Source organism: Oncorhynchus tshawytscha, linkage group LG30 (genome assembly GCF_018296145.1).
Source record: "Oncorhynchus tshawytscha isolate Ot180627B linkage group LG30, Otsh_v2.0, whole genome shotgun sequence".
Classification (NCBI taxonomy): Eukaryota; Metazoa; Chordata; class Actinopteri; order Salmoniformes; family Salmonidae; genus Oncorhynchus; species Oncorhynchus tshawytscha.
The window spans coordinates 7,294,657-7,317,279 of NC_056458.1; the positions used below are offsets into that span (position 1 = coordinate 7,294,657).

The window sequence follows — 22,623 nt, forward strand, 5'->3', positions numbered from 1 at the left end:
TATCAATCAGAAGGCAAGGTCAATACAGGTGCATCAAAGCTGGGACCGAGAGACTGAAAAACAGCTTCTATCTCAAGGCCATCAGACTGTTAAATAGCCATCCCTAGCACATTAGAGGCTGCTGCCTATATACATAGACTTGAAATCCCTGGCCACTTTAATAAATGGAACACTCGTCACTTTAATATTTACATAGCTTGCACTACTCATCTCATATGTATATATTCTATTCTACTGTCTCTTAGTCTATGCCGCTCTGACATTGCTCATCCATATATTTATATATTCTTAATTCATCATTCCTTTACTTAGATTTGTGTGTATATGTTGTGAAATAGTTAGATATTACTGCACTGTCGGAGCTAGAAACACAAGCATTTCGCTACAGCCGCAATGACATCTGCTAAACACGTGTACAGTATGTGACCAATACATTTTGAATTGATAAAGGTTAACAGATCTTACTGTGCAAGTTGTTTTCTCATGATGACAAAACAAGAAAAAAGTACAAGTAAGTACTTGTCTTTATTTAGACAGATACAGCTTGATTACTTTTTATTTTGAGAAATGTCAATCAAACGATGAATAGACACTCCCGGGGTGGTAGGTAGCCTAGCGGTTAAGAGTATTGGGCCAGTCACCGAAAGGTTGTTGGCTCAAATCCCTGAGCCGACTAAGTGAAAAATCAGTTGATGTGCCATTGAGCAAGGCACTTAACCTTAATTGCTTCTGTAAGTTGCTCTTGATAAGAGGGTCTGCTAAATGATTCAAATGTAAAGACATATATATATTATCACTTTTTTTTAAATACAATAACTTGTATCCATATACTCAACTTCCTATTTGTCCAACAAAAATAATATTATATAAAACGGTTATAGTCCATTCTTATTTACACATGCATCATCAAACATAGTACAATTTAATTGAAAGTGCACATTCAAATCTACACAATGTTTATGAATTTGACTTTTAGTAAAATGTCAGGATGCCACTTTTGTGGATCTGCATGAATTATGTAATCTCCCCCCTTGTGGGTGTCTTTCGATCTCCATTTTTGATCAATTCTGTCACATAATTTCAGTTGTGTGTTTCTTTTTTTCCAGAAAAGTTCTGATGTTGCTGACGTTGCTCTCCACGTCCTCCTCCATGCCGCCTGCCTCCTCCCTCAGTCCGGGCGTGGGGGCCTCAATTTCTCTTGGCCGTCCACCCACAGAATGGTACACCGGCCATCAATACCGTCAACAGAGACAGAGGAGAATCAGAGCAGTTTCTCTCTTTATCTTAATTTTTTTTTTTAAGTCAAACACAAAACTCAGAGTTACTCAGCTATAGCATACCTTGTAGACTGCAATGCTTTCCCCCTGCCTTTACTAGCAAAATGTAAGACTGGTCCTTTCTTGCTGCAAGCGGAAGAGACGGGGAGACAAGGTGCACTGCACTGCGCAGCTGTGGAGAACATGGAAAAAGGTTCATCATTAATATAGCTATTAACAATACAAATAAACATAACTAAACAAGATATGTTTGGGATATATAAGCGTTACTGTGAAAAGTCTACATCCATATGCACTTCATATAATTATGCTAAATGTTCATGCTGACTGATTTACACAGACGTCCTCATACTCATTTTCTTGCTGACTCTGTGGAGCTGTACTCATCTTCTGGTTCTGACTTCCTCACTGCACTTTGCTGTGCCCTCTTAAGTGCTCAAAATGATGTTGCTCTTCGGTTCTCTTCCCTGAGCTCACAACCCGAGGCCAACTCTTTGCTCCTGACTAAAAATATGTATTTTAGCGCTGTAAGGATACAGGTCAGTTGACAGGCCCGAGCCCAATTTCCCGATAGTTTGGAATTTAGGCTTAGGAATGTTTTAACTATGTTAAGCTACACATCATGAAATATATTGAGACAAATTACAGACAGCCTACAAGTAGAAAAATATAACGTAATTGAACATTAAACGTATTTCAATATGATTGAAATAGGCAAATAGACTACTGTTTATTTTAGTTCTGTTTTCATTTGAAGCATATTTTATACATCGCTTGTTTGTATCAATTGCAAAGACATTGGCAACGTTGTATTTGTTGTCAACTTTGTTCTGAAGTTATCCGTGGTCCAGAGAGACAAATAAACCATGTGATGTTATGTTTAGCGGAGATCTAAATATGTATATGTGATGCCGGAGGGCAACAAAGCATCCACTGATGCACTTCTATGGGTAGTCTGAGCCAAGCGTTATACACCGAACCCAAACCGGCTGCGCGCGTGCATGAATTAATTTTGTTCCCCAACACCAAACGCGATCACAACACGCAGGTTAAAATATCAAAACAAACTCTGAACCAATTATATTAATTTGGGGACAGGTCGAAAAGCATTAAACGTTTATGGAAATTTAGCTAGTTAGCTTGCTAGCTAATTTAACGATTGTTTTGGCAAACAGCTCGGAGATGTAACGAAGCTCTAACGATGTACTTAGCCTTAAAATGCTTTTGGGAAACCGGGCGCTGATTGAATACGGCCCTTAGAGTTGGACAGGTAATATCTTATCACACTATCATATTTAGCAGATATGATCTGTGCCTTGCCCAGACTGCTCAGGGTGGTGCGCGTGCAGCCCTACAAGTGATAATAGGAACCAAATCCATTTATGTGCTGCGCACACGCCTCTGGGCTGCACTGGCTCGTTCTGCCCGATTTGAGAATATGTTTGCGCACCATTGACTAGAATTCAATCTTTGCGCTCTAGTGCTTTTAATGTGGACATAGATTTAGCCTGCATATTACGTTACTTTTAGTATACAGGCGATATTGCATATTTTTCTTCTCTCCCTAGGCCAAGGACTGAAGCGTAACCTGAAAACGTTTGATTATCATTTGGCATTGACACTAATAGTCCTCCAATAGATCTGGATGTATTTTATGGATTTGCCTGTAAATGGGTTTAAAAAACATATAGAGAAATAAATCACCTAGTGAAAAGTAAGGCTTATAAAACTCAGACATTCTTCAGCACTGTCATGAGGAAAACCAACCCTCTCCTTTGACAAACTACCAATTGCTCAGGGTTGAGATTGGTGTCCAGCAGAGGCTCTGTCATATCACAGCAATACGTGACTCCACCTGAACCGAAGTCAGTGAGAGAAATGTGCATCCACAGCACAATTCTGCTGACACTTTGAATATCACATTCCCGTCGGAGTCTGTCTCATCCTTACCTGATGGCACACATCTGTAAGCAGAGAAGACACCTCCATGTTTAGCTGTCAAGCTCCCGCCTGTTCCTCTTTGGATTAGTAGATACATCTCGTTATTTTAAGACAGCGATGAGGGGTGTTGACATCAACCGTATTACAGTTTGGACTTAAATCGGCTGGGAAATATATGGCAATACTTAAATGACTGTCTAGCAATTACCAACTTAAAAGTTTGAAGAATTTAAAAATTTGTAAATATTGTACAATCCATGTCTGCAGAGAAAGATTTACCCAGAAAGACAGCGGTAATCACTGCCAAAGGTGATTCTAACATGTGTTGACTCGGGGGTGGGAATACTTATGTAAATTAGATATCTGTATTTAATTGAATACATTTGTTCATTTCTAAAAACATGTTTTCACTTTGTCATTATGGAGTATTCTGTGTTGATGGGTGAGAACAATTGAAATAATTTTGAATTCAGGCTGTAACACAAAATGTGGAATAAGTCAAGGGGTAACGTTAGGAGTACTTTCTGAAGGCACTGTGTGTGTATATATCATTTTACTTTGCTACAGCAAATAGTGTTTTATAAGCTCATGTGGGCTGGGGATCCGTGAGAAGATGCATGTCACCATAATAAAATAAATAAAATCAATCATGCAATATGGCTTCTGCTAGCTAGTCTTCAGATAACAAGTCAACATTATCTAATCAGTTTTCAATATACTCGCCCATATAGCATATTGTTCCTATCTCTCCCCATTATATTCACAAAACCCTGAAACATGTAACTAGCTATTGCACTTACTGCGAGTAATGTTCTTATTCAGGCTTTCGCAAATGTTTTGTTGACAAAGATACGGAAACTGTAACTTCCTGTTTCCATATGTCGATAATTGAGTCAAGATGATGCACCAATGCGAATGTTAAATACATTGTATCAAATCACCACACATGACATATAGATGAGATATCCACTTCTGTGTAGTTCTTAATTTACCTAAATTGCAATTAACTCATGTGCATTGGGGCATTTGTAATCATACTAGTTGTTGCCTGCAGTGTTGGGGGGGAAACTACCCCTTAATGTATTTTATGAGAACCAAAAGCAACCTTTGGTAAGATTTAGATATGTACATACAGTACTGGCTATCCGGAAGCAAACACATTTTAAAGAGAAGTGGGCAGAATAATTTTTGTTGTTGTTTTAGATCAGGGCAAAACACCCCCCTCAATAGGGCAATCTGACCCCTGAAGGTGTGTTAATCTATTTTATGTTTTACTTTGACATTTGAGTAATTGACACTTAAAATCTAAAGTCTAGGTATTTTAATTAAATAAATCTAATATCAAAAGTAAAAATGACATTACACATCTCACTATTAATATCCTCATTATGATGGGGGTGGGGGGAATTATTATATCAATGTACATCAAAATTGTTTTGAGATGAGACAAATAACATTTTTTTGTTAAGCAAGAGTAGTGGCAGCCAATGAAAGTGTGGGAAAAGTGGTTTCTGTGAGAATTACAGGAAGTTTAACCCAGTGAGGTGTTTAACCCCAAGCCACCTAATTACTTCTTTACAATGTGCCTTTAAAAACACTAACTTTTAGGTGTCCAATGTTATAGCTGTGTGGTTCTTGTAATGATCCATAATTAAAATCTGGACTTTTGTGAGCCGTACTCAAGGAAACAAGACAGAAAAAAAAGAGACAACCAAATTAAATTACATTTTGAAGTAAAAATCTTCAGATTATATTCTCAAATACAAAAAGATAACATTTTGTTTGAACACAGAACCATATGCAGATACTGTTTGACATACATTTTATACAGTTTTACAACCACACAAACTAGTTATTGATCACAAGATTCAAAAACGACTTTAGGGACATGTTACAGAATATTTTAAATGGTGTGAAAAATGCTGGTAAATGTGGTTTTACAATCTCTCTTTTTATAAAAAAAAAAGTCATCAAAATGTCAGTCTTCAATTTCAATAAATATGGGCAAAATATTAATGGTTAAATCAAAACGAGAATAATAAGTCCAGACTCCACCAATTTCTTTAAAACATATGGTTCTTTGATCTAAAACTAAAAACTGTCATGTCAATAGCAAAATTTGAAAACAAAAACAATGTTGTCCAAAAATATTCCATCTCTTAAAAACACATTGAAATGTACACATGCAAATCCCAGCTACCTTTTATGAGCTCTAATAAACATTCACTGCGCAACACTAAACTGTCCTACATCTGCATGTTAAACTACACCTCTGTTGCTCATTTCAAATAGCCAACATCTAGAACAGGCAAGAAAAATAAGCTGCGTGTTACTAAAGTGTTGCAGGACCTACTGCAAACATAATGCTAACGTCTTAGCAAGAATAAAAATCCTGTATCTAAAAAGGCAGGGAAGAAAAACTAGACCCTTAAACATTTTTGAAAATGTAAGCTATAAGAAAGTGCAGGCTAATCATTAAGGATATGTATGACAATGAAAAGGCAGAGGTCTAGCCTGCAGGCAGGATAAGCAATGGAATGCTGCTGAGGGAATGAGATCCGTCTCATCAGCGCACTACTTTATGCCTACTGTGTGCCCTGAGAACCCTGGCTGTAGTTTCCATATTGGCTGTAGTACTGATTCCATTGGCTCTGGTTCTGGTAATACTGCTGCCACTGCTGTGCATACTGGATCAGAGAGAGCAAGACATTATCAACAGAGCTTTAGACAGGTGAACATGATATATGGGACAACCTAAGAAACTAGGTTGGCCCGACTCACCTGTTGATACTGCTGGTTGTAGGTCTGTTGCTGCTGGTTGTAGGTCTGTCCAGTGGCAACAGGAGCAGCGGAGGTGGCAGGAGTTTGGCTGTAACCTGGGTACTGGCTGTAGCTGCCGTAGTTGTAACCCTGGTTGTAGTTGCCCTGATTGTATCCCTGGTTGTATGTCTGTGGCTACAAATTAAAACATACGATGTCAGAAAGTTTGAAGGACTGGTGAAGAGTTGACAGAGGAACAAATTCCAGAGGGAGAACCACATGTAGGGAGATGCCATTTAACACAGTTTACCTGTCCTTGGCTGTAACTCCCAGTGGCTGCCTTGTTATATTGTCCTTGGCGGTGCTGATTGTAGCTCACTCCAGATTGCTGGTTGCGGTTGTAGCCATGTTGTCCTCCTGCAGCACCATCACGGTTGCTCCCCCAGCGGTTCTGCTGGTAGCCTCCATGGTTATACCCTGTAAAGTGTAAAGCAAAAGCAGTTCAGTAGGCTCACTAACACGCAAAAAGAAATTACGTTTAAAACTAAATAAATTCCACAGAAACCTTCCACCTCACCTCCTCTGAAGTTGCCACCTTGACTCTGATAGCCTCCCCTTCCCCCTTGGGGGCCACCACGGTTGTCATAGCGCTGGTAAGGTGCACCCCGACCACGGAATCCTCCTTGGCGGTTGTCGAAGCGTTTGTCTGGGGGTGGGCCGGCCTTGCGGCCCTCCTCATTGTATTGCTTTACCAGCGTGTCAGCCTCTTCTCGTTTCAGCTCGATGAAGGTCACGTCGTCAAGAAACTCACCAGCTTCTGGGAGCACAAAGTTGGCTACAGGAAGCAGAGGAGTAGGCGTTGTCAGGACGAGTATAGCGGCACCGTCGAAAGAAAGAAAATCATTATTACTATCTGATAGACAATACTAGGAAGAGGTAGGAAGGGAAAGAGGGAAGTGGGGGAGAGTTATACCAGAATTATAGCAAAATATTACCTCAAGGGACAGGGGAGAATTTGCTCCAGTTTAGGGAGGAATTGTATTTAACTAGGCAAGTCAGTTAAGAACAAATTCTTATTTACAATGACGGCCTACAACGGCCAAAACCTAACCTGTACGACACTGGGCCAATTGTGCGCCGCCCTATGGGACTCCCAATCATGGCCGGTAATGACACAGCCTGGAATCGAACCAGGGTCTGTAGTGCCTTAGACCGCTGCCCCACTCAGGAGACCATAGAAAAATAACAAAACTAAGGAGAGTGATGAATATGTAGAGTTTTCAGTTGTAAACCACAAGCATAGCTTACGGAAGGAAGCATAGCCTGTGGGCGTATGTCCTCAGTTAGTCCTTAAGTAATAAATGTGGATTTTCTTCCACTCCCCTGGTACTGGAAATTGCACTGCCAATGGTTTTGTTAAAATTTTCAATTGATAATCTATTAAAAATCTCATCCTTCAAGGGTCAGAATCCAAACCAACACTTGAATTGGACTTCCCCCTGCACCCTGAGTTTGCAGTGCTAAATAGATGAATGAGAAAGACGAAAGAAATGGTTAAAAAAAAACAAGAGAATGATAGATGATAAAGGGGGAAATAGTGGGAATAGCTCTTTGAAGGGGGGCGGGGGACGGGTGGGATCTTCCAAGTTTCGATAAAACAACAACAAAAAAACATAGGAAATGCATTGTCTTTGTGTGGTTTTTAATTTTTTGTTATCCATGGAATTCCTACCTTTCATTTCTAATACAGCATGATCGGGCACATCCTTCCCTTCCTCATCAGTTCGCTTTAACGTTCGCTCTTTTAAATCCTCGTCCGTGGGACATATTACAATAGCCTTGCGTTGAAAACCTTCAAAAGGACGCATTTTTCGTCTCTGGGCTGATCCATATACATTTGTCTAGCAAAGTTGACAAGAAAAAAGTAGAAGCTGTTTGTTATTGTTCACTTGTCTGCTTTTGTTATGGCTTTGCGTTCCATAGGAGGGAAATTGGATTCCTGCAACGATGAAAGTGAGAGTCCACCCCCCCATACTGTTCTGGAACTACATATGGTTCTCTCACAACCCAACAACCCAACAACTTACTTTTGTGTCTGGAATACATTTCCTGGGAGAAAGAACTTTGGGGACCCATTTTAGCCATCTATTGGCTAAATTCTTGCAAGTTTTCAACTGGTCAACGTTTCCAATGAAAAGCTGAGAGCGTTAGCTACTTAAGGCCAGATTCTACATTACAAAATAACAGTTGCGTTTAAAAAAAAATCTATTACAAAAATATGCTGCATCCTTTAATATATTTTTGCCATGTTTACAACGCACCCTTACAAGGTTGAGCAAATAGATGAATGTGCCCATTAATCCCTTCTGCCACACAGCTCACATTCACTTCCATATAATTAACAATAGAAAAACTAAATCTGTAAAATCAATTGAATAGTCTCCAGGTAAACCCTTAAGGACAATCAATGAACTGTTTTTCTAACTATTCTCTATGTGACAGGTATTTGCTACGCCACTGCTCTGATAATGACCTCTAAAAAAAAAAAGAAAGATCAACAAATAATTTAGCATTTTTAAAAGTTGGGTAATATTTCACCTACAATAACAGGGTCCCCATTTACTTACCAGAACTTACCTTTTTTTTTTGTCAATAGCCCAACTGTCTCATGACAATAACAACAGACAATACCTACCTGTCAATACTCACTCACACTGTGGCACCCATTAGAACGTCCAGGACCTCACCTACCTTGAGTAACTTGAGCAAACGCCCTGAAAATTCAAACATGTTAGTTCACTTACCTTAATGTTTTATTTATTTAACATACAACATTAAAAAAAAGTTCCATATGCTGTCTGTATGTATAAATCAACTATCATACATCAGAGGTGATGAGAGTTTAAACTTGAACTAATCTTACAGTTAACGAACAACAGAAGGTGTATTTCTTACTCACCACCCGGCAGTGTTTACTTGTTTTTCAACATCTTATTATAGACATGGACTATTTGTACAGCTTATAGCTCTTTAAGAACAGAACATAGGGAGGATATTCAAAAAATATTGAGTAAAAACATACAATTGCAACACCGCTTTCATTTAAGCAAAACAGAAAGAATGTTTTCAGCAGCATGTTCAGGGTGATAACTTCCAGGAGTTCAGATGTTGATCGAGGCCTCTACACTAGAGAGACCGCATCACAGAGTGCATTAATGGACATGTGCATCAGTGAACAACATTGGGCAGGGTTGGGAAGGAGGGAGGGTGAGCACAAAAACATAGTATGGGATGAGAAATCAGACAGTACCTGATCCAGGATGTAGTTACGCTTCTTGCGGGCAGCGATCTGGATCAGCCTGTTCAGACACTGTGTGGCCTGCTGGATCAGGACATCCCACCGACCTGAATAGTTCTTCTGACGCCGCAGCCCCATCACCTGAGGGTGGAGGTTTTCATTACGTTAGAGGGGAACTTGACACTAAAAAAGACCAAGACTAAAGGATTCTGTGTTCAAACAAAGATAACAACTGACCTTCATCTTCTCCATTATGGCGTTGGTGCCCAGGATGTTGTATTTCTTTGCAGGGTGCTCCTCCGCGTGCTTCAAGGCCCAAGTGGTTTTCCCAGAAGCAGGCAGACCAACCATCATCAATAGCTGAGGTAAAACAAGAGGGTCAAACATGCAATTGGTCATGGCACCTCACAGCTACTGATGACAGAAGCAATCTAGTCTAACGAATAAAAAAGATTCATGATCCAACATGGCTGGCACTCACCTCACAGTCAGCCTTGGAGGCAGGCCCAACAGTCCCCCGCATCCTGTTCTCCAGAGGGACGTTCTGAATGAAGGTGTATCCCTCAGGCAGGGGGAAGAAGGGCTCCTCTTTCTGGCCACAGTTGAATTCAATGGCACAGTTCTTCACAAGAACGTGGGGAAAGAGTGGCCGCTCGGCCAACTCCTCCCGTGACACACGGAAGGCCACATCTAGCCACTTGCCGTTCTTTGAGAAGGCCATCTCCACTTCCTCGCCGCTATCGAAGTCCTGAACAAGACATGGAGAGGAAAACGTTTAGGCTTATTGAGTACTCAGCTTCTATGAGTCAGATGAATCTAAGTGAATCTTCTGCACCATCACAAATGCTTACAATGTAGCACCCAAGGACATCGTTTTCACCAAACTTTTCCCCGTAATCCTCAAATTTACACTTGGAAGATTTCTTGCCAGTTCCTCCATAGCCATAAGAGAACGGTTCTTCACCTGTAATAAGCAGTAAAAACAGGAGTTTGTGTGTTGTTTCAAATCACATGAAATATTGATAGTAACAATGACATAATCCCAAGTGTTCCAGCAGTACAGAAGCGTTTAAAAAAAAAAATTAAAAACTGACCGAGCTGTGTGTTGCAGGTGTCCAGAGACCAGCCAATGCGCACTACATGAGGATCAGGCTCACTGCTGGGGAGGTGCTTCACAGAGATCTCCTCGTTTATCTGGGCAAGAAAAACATGCACCAAATTATTATTCCGAAAAATCGGATGAGACTTGACAGCAAAAAATAATTAAAAAGGAATATTCCATCTGCAAAGCACCTAAGTGAAATGCAACTTCACTTAAAAAGGAAATACTCTACCTTCATTTCAAAGCAGACACGCCCTTTGTTGACGCCATAGGAAGCTCGTGCACCTGACCAAAGGTATGCAAAACCTTCAATGGTCAGCGGGTATCCACTATACCGGTCACGTGATACCTTGAAGTGCAGATCGCAATTATCTGCAAAAAACAAAACCTCATCAAAAGTCAATAATAAACCATTTTTAAAAATCCTACTACAATCCCGAAACATAGTACTTTCACTCACAAGTATCAATGGCCACAAGAGTGTCATCAAAATCTTCTTCCTCTTCCTCTGCTGGAGGCTGGGGAGAACGTCCCCTGTGTGACGGGAGTGTGGAGCATAAGCTAGAGGTGTAGTTCTATAGAATGTTTTCAAGACACTTTAGTGAAGTAGTTTTCAAACTAGCGATGTGCACAGTTATTGGAATATCCGAAACGGGCGTTAGTATTCAAATCAAATCAAATCAAATAAATCAAATCAAATTTTATTTGTCACATACACATGGTTAGCAGATGTTAATGCGAGTGTAGCGAAATGCTTGTGCTTCTAGTTCCGACAATGCAGTAATAACGAGCAAGTAATCTAACTAACAATTCCAAAAAAAACTACTGTCTTATACACAGTGTAAGGGGATAAAGAATATGTACATAAGGATATATGAATGAGTGGTGGTACAGAGCAGCATAGGCAAGATGCAGTAGATGATATCGAGTACAGTATATACATATGAGATAAGTATGTAAACCAAGTGGCATAGTTAAAGTGGCTAGTGATACATGTATTACATAAGGATGCAGTCGATGATATAGAGTACAGTATCAACGTATGCATATGAGATGAACAATGTAGGGTAAGTAACATTATATAAGGTAGCATTGTTTAAAGTGGCTAGTGATATATTTACATCATTTCCCATCAATTCCCATGATTAAAGTGGCTGGAGTAGAGTCAGTGTCATTATTGGAATTGGAATCAGTATTGGAATATTGTGTGAGTATAATTTGTTGTGACAAAACATTTTATGGACTTGTTTTAACACCGGAAATGCTTATTCTAAATTAAATTATAATATCCATGTGATACATGTCATACAAGTATCCATACAAGTATCCTACCATGACATTTCAAATGTTTTATTTCATAAAAGAAAAAATACTGATAGCCTTCACGTTGGTAGCTTGTTGTTTATGTTGGCCAATCAAAGCGGCTCAATGTGTAGCAAGAGTAGTGAGAGTTCACAATTGCAATGCAAAATGGAATAAAAGGACTGAATTAAAAGTTAGCGAAATTAGAAGGAGTAGGCTACAACGAGCAACCAACAGGTAGGCTGTTTTATCCGAATGGGGTTGGGGAGAAATCACTAAATGTGGCCTCAACTAGCTATACAGTGTAGCTAGCCTCTCTAGGCTACTCCAGTCAAGACAGGCACTGTTATCTGGGATGATAAATAACATTGTGGCTGCAACAAGTTAGGTAGTCTTGGCTGTACTCAAGTAGAGGCTCTCTATGCCTGCATCTGCTCGCTCCAACCTCACAGGCACCTCCGCAGATGCAGCAATAGAGCACCAGCCTTTCCCCTCGCACAGCAGTTTTTTTTTAAACAACACATGCATTTCAAATATCCGGATATCCAACAAAAATTCATGATACTATTCGAATAGCGAAATTATTTTAAACCCCCATCCCTATTTCAAAATTGTTCCACTTAGAAACATTTTAACACACCTTTTTTCCTCCCGATGTTCATAGTATCCATAGCCACGGCCTTCATCGTATGGCCTCTTACGGTTGTGTCGGTTATCCTCCGTTTTGGCCTGGGTCGCCTGCTCAGCCTCCCATTCATTGGCTGGCTCTGGATGATAAGCCCTTGGCTGCTGGGGCTCCTTCTCTTCCTTCAACTGCTCCTGCTCCTTTTTCAACTCTGCTTTCATCACAAACTCCTCTGCACCAATGAGGTCAATGTTGTCAATAATTACTGCTTGAGCAACAGTGTGAATTGAGAGAATATACTAAGCATGAACAAGTTATTACTGACCTGGCTTAATTTCAGGCATCTCCACAGGCTCAATTGATTCCGACTCCAGTGGCTCTTTTTGCACAGGCTTTGGTTGCACAGGTTCTGGTTGCACAGATTCCTCCATCTCCGGTTCCTCCATCTCCGGTTCTAGCACCTGTGGCTCTGGCTCTTGTCTTTTGTCTGACTCATACGCCTGCGGAATCTGTGGCTCCACCACATCTTCTGTGAAATCGACCACCCCAGATCCCATTGCAGGGACTTGACCATACATCTGCGCCCCATCCCGGCTGTCTTCTTCACTCTGTTCGTTATCACCATTCTCCTCATCAGCCTGCGGGACAAACTGCACTTCCTTGTCCTTAATATATTTTTCTTCTTCCCCATCATCTTTAACTAAAAAAGAAAACAGTGTCAGTATCACAAGCTGCTTGTTTTACATATTTGGAGTAGCACAGCAGTTTCATCTGCAAACAATCTGTGAACAACAGTGGCCGTATTGGTGCAATCTTACAACGGTCTACATACACTTTGAACCCCCAATATTTGTACCGTCATCACCATCTCCAGCGTCTCCGCCAATATCGTTTTGCTGATCCCCCTCCTCCCCAACATCGGCAATCGGTGGCCCATCCCCTTCACCTGCAGCCTCGGCCTCAAGTGCTGACTGCAACCTTACGACGAGATCCGCCTTCAGCCCACGAGTATCCAGGCCTCGCAGCTGAAGCTCCTCCTTCAGCTCGTTGACTTTGAGCTTCTTCACATTGATTCCACTCATTTTTCATGCAACTTCTTCAGTGATCAGAAATTCCAATCTATACGAAATTAATGCACAGGCAAGGAATTCAGTTTAGAAATGTACTTAACCGCCTAGTAGTAGTAACGTTAGCTAACTAGCTATTTACTGTAGTTAGTTACCCATTATTGTCCCACCTGAGCTAGCTAGCTCGCTATTTCGTTGCATTACAAGACCATGCATGGACATCGCTCGCGTAGCAAAAACATACAATACACTGCGAAACAACGCACGGGTCAAAAGCCAACAGTTTTCTTAAAGTTAGCTAGCTAGGTAGATTTCTACTGGAGAACCAGTTTAGGTCTGACGTCACACCAACATAACTAGCTGTATAGAATAATGTTTTTTTTATTTAACCTTTATTTAAATTATGCAAGTCAGTTAAGAACAAATTCTTATTTACATTGACGGCCTAACCCGTACTACCCTGGGCCAATTCTGCGCCGCCCTATCACGACCGGTTGTGATACAGCCTGCAATCGAACCAGGGTCTGTAGTGCCTTAGACCGCTGCTTCACTCGAGAGCCCATAGATAGTATAGTGTAGCTAGGTCATGTGAATTTACATTACTAACCTCTTTCCTCACCCCTATAATGTCCTTGCTAGAGATTCATGTAGCGACCAACTCAACTAAAACAAAATGGACGACTCTGTCGCTAACGAAGCTGTAAACATCTTTGCGCTGTATTTCTTATTCTTTAAGTTTTTATTGGTGACTCGCTACCAACTGACAGCTGCATACATCGCCACCTACTGTCCTGGAGTGTGAGACCGGTCACGACCTATCTATGCCTCCATATTCTCTTAACTAACCATCATCTGCATATAAGGCCCCCCTGTCCGATATCCAGAAAGAGATCATCAATCATCAACATGACGTTCCAGTTCTCTGCTGCCTGTCACTGGAACGAATTGCAAAAATTGCTGAAGTTGGAGACTTTTATCTCCCTCACCGACTTCAAACATCTGCTATCTGAGCAGCTAACCAATCACTGCAGCTGTACATAGTCTATCGGTAAATAGCCCACCCAATTTTACCTACCTCATCCCCATACTGTTTATATTTATTTACTTTTCTGCTCTTTTGCACACCAATATCTCTACCTGTACATGACCATCTGATCATTTATCACTCCAGTGTTAATCTGCAAAATTGTAATTATTCGCCTACCTCCTCATGCCTTTTGCACACAATGTATACAGACTTTTTTTTCCTACTGTGTTATTGACTTGTTAATTGTTTACTCCATGTGTAACTCGGTGTTGTCTGTTCACACTGCTATGCTTTATCTTGGCCAGGTCGCAGTTACAAATGAGAGCTTGTTATCAACTAGCCTACCTGGTTAAATAAAGGTGAAATACATTTTTTTTTTTAAATAATAAGATAGGACTAATAGCACCAACCTGTGTAGTTCCATTTTCCAACTCATATTCTCTTGATAACTCCGATCCCACCCTGACCTGGAAGGTTCGGTCAAACAAGAAATCCATAATCCAGGTGTACATTCTCCCTATAATACCATTCCATTCAATTTAATCAGTAGACCTTCCCGCCACATTGTATCATATGCTTTTTCAATGGCAAAATATAATAAAGTGGATTTAACAAGTGGCATCAATAATAGATCATAGCTTTCACCTGGATTCACCTGGTCAGTTTTTGTCAAATCAAATCAAATTTTATTTGTCACATACACATGGTTAGCAGATGTTAATGCGAGTGTAGCGAAATGCTTGTGCCGTAGAAAGAGCAGGTGTCACACTCAGTGAACATGTACAAAACATTAGGTACACCTGCTCTTTCCATGACACAGACTGACCAGGTAAAGCCAGATGAAAATCTGATTCCTTATCGATGTCACCGGTTGAATCCACTTTAATCAGTGTAGTTGAAGCGGAGGAGACAGGTTAAAGAAGGATTTTTAAGCCAAATTCATAACATATAATACATAATACATATAATATAATACATATAATACATATAATATAATACATATAATCCGTAACATATCATACAAAATGGGTGATGGACATCACAAATGAATACATAACATATGAAACGTTACATATCATACTAAAATGCATCAGATTTACATACAGAATAATACGAATCCAGGTTGATTGAAATCAACCATCCCATATCCCACTGCAGGGACTTGACCATACATCTGCGACCCATCTGGGCCGCACCCCATCCGGTACAACAAGAACCTTTTCCACCACCGCTGAAAGAGCCAGAGCCACCAGTCCAGCATGTTGTGCCAAATACAAAAGAGGAAGAGGAGCCCATGGAGGAGCAGCCCCCGCTAAACAAAAGGAAACTGCAGACATAATTGTTTACAGGTAATCCTATAGTTGTTTGTCTCTGGTACAGTGGTTGGTTGTATTCATGTGAAAGTTTTGAAAAGGTATAGATTTAATGACACAACTGGTATCTTGCAACCGATAACGAGCAGAATCATCTACAGTCACTCTGGGTATCCCCTCAAAATGACACTCATGACAGCCATGCTGAAATATTATTAGATATACTGTAGATAGATGGTATATAATATAACTCAATTATGTTTCTACCAGGTGGATTGGCCAGTAGTGGAAAAGAACCCCACTCCGGACCCTATAGAGACAGTGGGAGCCAATGAAGGAGACACCTACCGAACCTTCAGATGTCACTGACCAATTAAAAGTGGTCATCGAAAGACAGTACCACAGAACCTGAGACTGGCACAGGAAATGCTGAATTATGCTCCATCCGCGGAAGGGCGTAAAGAAGAATATTATAAACTGAGGATGAACAGTTGCAAAATTGTGACTGCACCTCTATATTTGTACTGGCTCTTAACACCATGAACCTATTGAAAGTAGACACTGATTCTTGTTCATCCCAAAATATCTATGTTATGTGTCCTTAGTTTTGTATTTGATGAAATTGCCTAATGCACTGGGGCAATCTAGTAGGGAAAATATTTACTAAAATGTAATAGATTTTTGTTTTGAAAGTCCTTAATAGAAAATCTGTCATGAGAAAAAAAGAAAACAGCTTTTTTGTTTTGTAATATTTGTCCCATGTCTTTTCATTGTGGCCAATTTGAAATAAACAACGTACAGCCTATGCATATACTGATCACCTCTTTGTCAAAGGTGGACGGTGAATTCAACCGTTATTTAAGGTTTTTGATTGAGAATGCCTGCAAGTCATTTAACTTTTCAAGTCTGTTTTAGGAGGGAAAGGCTATACAGACACACCTGACCTGCAAACTGACATTTAACTTCAGAATTGGTTAGGGTCAGCTAAGGATCCGTTTTGGAGGTTTGCAGGTCAGCAGTGCCAGGGGTGAAGGATGTGCTGCCGCTTGATGGACGTTCTATGCATAGCAAAGTACCACGAGCACAGCAACAGTATTGTTTACCCTAGCAACGGGCTGCTCGCTGTGTTTTTTTTTACTGGTGAAGAACAAGAACTCGGATAGCTAGCATCCCCCCGATGGCTATCTTTTGAGATTTTGGAAGTTTAAACGTTTGGGAAAAGTGTTGATAAACATCCTTAACTTAACCACGACAGTGGTGCGTATTGGGTCTTAAGCAATCTGTTTTCACCACAGGACCGTTTTTCTGTTGAGTTGTTAGGAACGCAAGAAAAATGGCAGAGGGAGCACTGAACAACCAAAGGGAGCACACAGCGATCTGCTTCAAGGCCTTTATGCTCAAGAATAGTACAAAAAGCAACCTCAACCTGTGAGTATTTATATGATTGCCATAGTGGATAGTGAAGGTGGCGTGCTAGTTAAGTGAGTATGACACTGTTCTCCAACCTTTCCAGCTATGACCATCTTTCACGATTACTGACCAAGGTGATGGATGAGCGTCCAGAAAATGTGGTTGACATAATTGAAGACATGAGCCGTGAGGTGAAGCAGGAATTTCTGCAGGACAAGCAGAGCACCTTGAGAGACATGCCACTGGCAACGGCTGCACAGCTCCTGGCTGAGCAGCAGAGGTTACTGTTTTCACGGAGAGGGGGTGATGATGGAGAACAAGAGGAGGAACTGGTAAGAGAAGAAATGACCCAGGTCCTTGCACATTCACTTTACCAAGACTGATTTGGGGAATGAATGAGCAAGTTGTATAGTGTAATCAATAATTATTTCAACGCTTCTGTGTCTCATTAGGTAGAAACACCACTTCCCAATGTGAGTGAGCTTGGCTTCTTCCTCGAGCAGGCTGGAGTGGGACTGGGTAGAGAGGAGATGCTGATGGTCTTCCTGGCACTCAAGCAGCTGGTGGATTCCCAACCGCTAGTGCGCTGCCGACTTTGGGGCAAAATCCTAGGAACAGGGGGCAACTATCTTGTTGCTGAGTGCGAGTACAGAGAGGGGGAGGAGGAGGAAGAGGGTAATGAGGAAACAGTGGAAGATGAGGAAAGAGATGGAGAACCTCGGGATGATGATGAGGAAGCTGATGTGGTGGAAGTGGTGAGTTACTGAAAAAATGACTGTCTTACAGTATGTTGCTTTCATATTACGTTTCTTCATGTATGAAAAGTTTATGATGACTTTGCATTTTAGATTGATACGCTCCCAAGATCCACCTTCAAGCCCCCGCCTGTGGTGCCAAAGGAGGACAATCGCACAGGTGTGAACAAGTTTACTTACTTTGTGTGCAGAGAGCCTGGCCTTCCCTGGGTGAAGCTGCCCACTGTCACTCCCACCCAGATCACAGCTGCACGCCACATCCGCAAATTTTTCACAGGGAGACTGGATGCCCCCATCATCAGCTATCCTCCTTTTCCTGGCAATGAGGCCAACTATTTGCGAGCCCAAATTGCTCGCATCTCTGCCGGCACACAGGTCAGTCCCCTCGGGTTCTATCAGTTTGCAGAGGAGGAAGGTGAGGAGGAAGAGGAGGGAGCCCGAGACAGCTTTGAAGAGAATTCTGACTTTGAGGGAATTCCTGTTCCTGAAATGGCAGAATCTCTATCCACCTGGGTGCATCATGTCCAGCACATCCTTCAACAGGTAACACTCAAACAAATTCCTTTTCTAATGTGATTCTGATAAGCCGTTTTTAACCCATTTTTTGTGCCCTGAAAATGATCACATGGCCTCTCCTAGGGTCGCTGTGTGTGGGTGAACCTGGCTGACAAGCCTGAGGATGACTTTGAGGAGGAAGGAGATGAAGAGGAGAAGGAGGAGGAGCCTGATGAGCCTGATCCAGAGGTGGGGCCTCCCCTCCTCACTCCACTCTCTGAGGATGCAGGTCAGTATATTCCAGCGGAGAACAACTGCCCCCTCTCATTGAAGCCATGGAAGTTAAAGTCCGACCGCGGTACTGAAGGCATTGTTTGCACAAAACAGGACCCCCATTATAGTGAATGGAAATATGTCAATCTTCGTGTAAATAAATACAACATTTGAAGACAATCATGGTACCAATAATTGCTTCTAATACACCAGATGTATGTCCTTGAACCGATTATTTTAAAATCGCACAGAGAAGAAGTTATAACGGTAATTTAGTTGCTAATGGCAGCCCGGTCGGCCTTCAACTTGAGGTAATCAATGAGAGGTGGCAGCACTGAGCTGGCCTGCAACGCCACTTCCTGGAGTAGCTTCAAACAGAAGCGACAATAAGCAAAGACAGTAGGGTATGAAGATAGGCTTAAACTGCTTCTCCAATAGAAATCCCTGATCAAACTTGTAGCAAGAAACAAATCAAAGGCACTCATTTTTGATGAAAATAAAAATGTGTCAGCGTGTCACTTTCACAAGGTTGGAGTAATAACATGTTGAAATGCATATGACATTGGCTGAAATCGAGGTTGTGCCTTTAGATTTATAGAAAATTCACAACTAAGGAAGAATTTTTCACTTCTCTCATTGACCTCTGAAACTCTTAGAAACTCTGCTATAAGGACACAGCTGACGCTTACACTGACTCCATGGTTTGGGGTGCTGTAGAGAAATATCTGCCAATGGGCGAGGGAGGGGGGATTGAGGAAAAATATTGACCTGCTCATTAGTCACCATAAAGACCTAGTTCACCGATTTAGCTGAAAAAACATGACGGCCGGAGTAATGAAGGCATAGTTAGATTTTTTGTAATGATATATAGTTTTGGCATTACAATTTATCAGGGGATGCTGCAGCACCCTCTGGACCCCTACTTCCCGCGGCTATGACCGACTAGACGATACCTTAATCTTAACCAAACCCTTAACCCAGACCCTAACCTAATTTTGATCAATTCTGTCATTTTATATCAGTTTGGGCGTCAGGCGTATCCTTATAGCCTTTTTCAGCTCAAACTGCGCATTTTATGTCTCCATGAGATGCCATCTTAACCAACTTCATTTGGCTTCAATGCGCTATTGAGTCTTCACATAGGAATTAATGGTGTCACGTGAGCAAAGTCTTTGTCCATTCATATATAATCATTGGTCTATTCTCAGTCTGTTGGTTGGCCTACATTTTCACTCCATGCTGGTGGCATGTCTATTATGATTATGTGTTAAACTCCTTTCAGCTGCATGATGTGTATGCATTTCAGAGACTACCAACACCCCTCCCTGGAGCTCCAAGATGTCCTCCACCCTCATCTCTCAGTTTGCTCTTGCAGTGCTGCGCTCAAACCTCTGGCCGGGGGCTTATACTTATGCCAGTGGAAAGTAAGATTGAGTGTCATTTATTTATTTGTAGAACTTTGTAGGGGTAATGTATTATATATTATTATAACTGTGGGATACAGACAATATCCCCAATCGAATAAATATGTTTTTTTTGTTTACTAAATTAGGAAGTTTGAGAACATCTACATTGGTTGGGGCCTGAAATTTGTAGGGGAAGGGTACATCCCAACTATTCCAACAATTCCCCAGAGAGAATACCAAAGTGGGCCAGAGATCACAGAGTCCCTGGACCCCAGTCTGGAGGAAGAGCAAGCCCTGAAAGCAACCCTGGAGGAGCAGAGGGCTGCCCAAGAAGAGACAGAGGCCTTGGGTGAAGATGAAGAGGAGGAGGAAGAAGAGGATGATTAAAGATGACTTTGTTGTTAACAAACACTACATTACAAAATAGGCAACATTTACTATTGACTAAAGCCCGAGGGCTCTGTTCAATCCGCGTCGCAAAGTTCAGCTTTACAGCGTGATTGAAATTTAAAGGCAAAGTTCCGGCTTTAGCTGAGACTGCATTCATGGTAAACGCCGCGTATGTCGGCTCAAAATGACCTTTACATTTCTACTGCGGAATCTGTAACGCTTCAGCGATAGATTAAATAGAGCCCCTAATTTATTAAGAACAAATAAAACAATTCGTACAGCAACGTCCACTGAGAGAACAATGCTTGTACATGTTTTTTTTATTAGTCCTTTTTTAAAGAAAATACAGACAAACAGGTAGAGAGCAAAACACACACTGATCCCCTACCAAATCCAACCCACCCTCACCCACCACGATCCAACAGTGTCCCACCCCAATACCAGGTTTTAATGAAACAATGTTTGTGCATTTATTTGTCATACTTTTTTAGGCATCAGACCGTAGTCAGATGTGTTGGCAAGGCAGACTTCACTGTTTATTACTTTCCACATGAAGCAGGCAAGTAACTGAATACCTCAGTAATTGCTCCTGTCCTTAATTGGCCATGTCAGAACATGTGGGGTGAGCCTTCAATAAGTATATGCAGTACCAGTCAAAAGTTTGCACACACCTACTCATTCCAGGGTTTTTCTTTATTTTTGCTATTTTCTACATTGTAGAATAATAGTGAAGACATCAAAACTATGAAATAACACATATGGAATCATGTAGAAACCCAAAAAGTGTTAAACAAATCAAAATATGTTTTATATTTGAGATTCTTCAAATAGTCACCCTTTGCCTTGATGATAGCTTTGCACACTTGTGGCATTCTCTCAACCAGCTTCATGAGGTAGTCATCTGGAATGCATTTCAATTAACAGGTGTGCCTTAATTTTAATTTGTGGAATGTCTTTCCTTCTTAATGCATTTGAGTCAATCAGTTGTGTTGTGACAAGGTAGGGGTGGTATACAGAAGATAGCCCTATTTGGTAAAATACCAAATCCATATTATGGGAAGAACAAATAAGCAAAGATAATGACAGTCCATCATTCAGGAAATGACAGTCCAACAATCAGGAAAACTTCAAGAACTTTGAAAGTTTCTTCAAGTGCAGTCGCAAAAACCATCAAGCGCTGTGATGAAACTGGCTCTCATCAGGACCGCCACAGGAAAGGAAGACCCAGAGTTACCTCTGCTGCAGAGGATAAGTTCATTAGAGTTATCAGACTCAGAAATTGCAGCCCAAATAAATGTTTAAGAGTTCAAGTACCAGACACATTTCAACATCAACTGTTCAGAGGAGACTGCGTGAATCAGGCCTTTATGGTTGAATTTCTGCAAAGAAACCACTACTAAAGGACACCAATAAGAAGAAGAGACTTGCTTGGGCCAAGAAACACGAGCAATGGACATTAGACCGGTGGAAATCTGTCCTTTGGTCTGATGAGTCCAACCAGCATGGCTGCCACAGCATTCTGCAGCGATACGCCATCCCATCTTGTTTGCCCTTAGTGGGACTATCATTTGTTTTTAAACAGGACAATGACTATTTGACCAAGGAGAGTGCTGGAGTGCTGCATCAGATGACCTGGCCTCCACAATCACCCGACCTCAACCCAATTGAAATGGTTTGGGATGAGTTGGACCGTAGAGTGAAGGAAAAGCAGCCAACAAGTGCTCAGCATATGTGGGAACTCCTTCAAGGCTGTTGTGAAAGCATTCCAGGTGAAGCTGGCTGAGAGAATGCCAAGAGTGCAAAGCTGTCATCAGGGCAAAGGGTGGCTACTTTGAACACTTTTTTGGTTACTACATGATTCCATATGTGTTATTTCATAGTTTTGATGTCTTCATTATTATTCTACTATAGTAAAAATAAAGAAAACCCATTGAATGAGTATGTGTGTCTAAACTTTTGACTGGTACTGTATATCTCTAAAACCATAAAAGAGCATGCCAGAAACAAGGTAGAGAATAAGAAGGACAGATTTTGTATTAATTTGGCATAAAAATAAAACACAGAATGCATGGCAATGTAACGCAATAGTTAAAACATTTCATTATTTGTTGAATCTCTGCTAACCCTGTGAATTAGGTTAAAAACCATTCTGTAAATGAAAGTAAGCAGGATCATTAACTAT

At 41.1% G+C, this 22,623-nt stretch overlaps 2 protein-coding genes and 1 long non-coding RNA gene across 6 annotated transcripts; 1 reads left to right on the forward strand and 2 right to left on the reverse strand.

Annotated features, from left to right (window-relative positions):
- Window positions 1-786: 786 nt before the first annotated feature.
- LOC112228143 lies at window positions 787-4,008 on the reverse strand. The gene is made up of 2 exons (XR_002949995.2): window positions 3,228-4,008; window positions 787-1,449 (listed from the first exon to the last, which is right to left on the reverse strand). It is a non-coding gene; the product is annotated as an uncharacterized LOC112228143 (long non-coding RNA).
- A 931-nt stretch (window positions 4,009-4,939) lies between these two features.
- LOC112228879 (heterogeneous nuclear ribonucleoprotein U-like protein 1) lies at window positions 4,940-14,122 on the reverse strand. 4 transcript variants are annotated; one of them, XM_024394597.2, is made up of 16 exons: window positions 13,980-14,122; window positions 13,162-13,424; window positions 12,631-13,005; window positions 12,321-12,537; window positions 10,839-10,912; window positions 10,611-10,750; window positions 10,371-10,470; window positions 10,128-10,240; window positions 9,758-10,024; window positions 9,514-9,636; window positions 9,289-9,417; window positions 7,711-7,879; window positions 6,556-6,813; window positions 6,289-6,455; window positions 6,000-6,173; window positions 4,940-5,905 (listed from the first exon to the last, which is right to left on the reverse strand). In XM_024394597.2, the coding sequence occupies exons 2-16, from the start codon at window positions 13,385-13,387 to the stop codon at window positions 5,804-5,806; spliced, it is 2,634 nt and encodes an 877-aa protein (XP_024250365.1). In that variant the 5' UTR covers window positions 13,388-13,424; window positions 13,980-14,122; the 3' UTR covers window positions 4,940-5,803. The 4 variants fall into 4 exon arrangements, with proteins under 4 accessions (XP_024250365.1, XP_024250362.1, XP_024250366.1 ...); XM_024394594.2 differs by having other exon boundaries at window positions 13,138-13,424; XM_024394598.2 differs by having other exon boundaries at window positions 13,252-13,424; window positions 13,980-14,121.
- Window positions 14,123-16,713: 2,591 nt separating this feature from the next.
- On the forward strand, window positions 16,714-21,169 carry LOC112228142 (radial spoke head protein 6 homolog A-like). Its single transcript, XM_024393264.2, has 7 exons — window positions 16,714-17,140; window positions 17,226-17,454; window positions 17,575-17,877; window positions 17,971-18,420; window positions 18,517-18,661; window positions 19,952-20,069; window positions 20,198-21,169. The coding sequence occupies exons 1-7, from the start codon at window positions 17,046-17,048 to the stop codon at window positions 20,436-20,438; spliced, it is 1,581 nt and encodes a 526-aa protein (XP_024249032.1). The 5' UTR covers window positions 16,714-17,045; the 3' UTR covers window positions 20,439-21,169.
- Window positions 21,170-22,623: the final 1,454 nt, after the last annotated feature.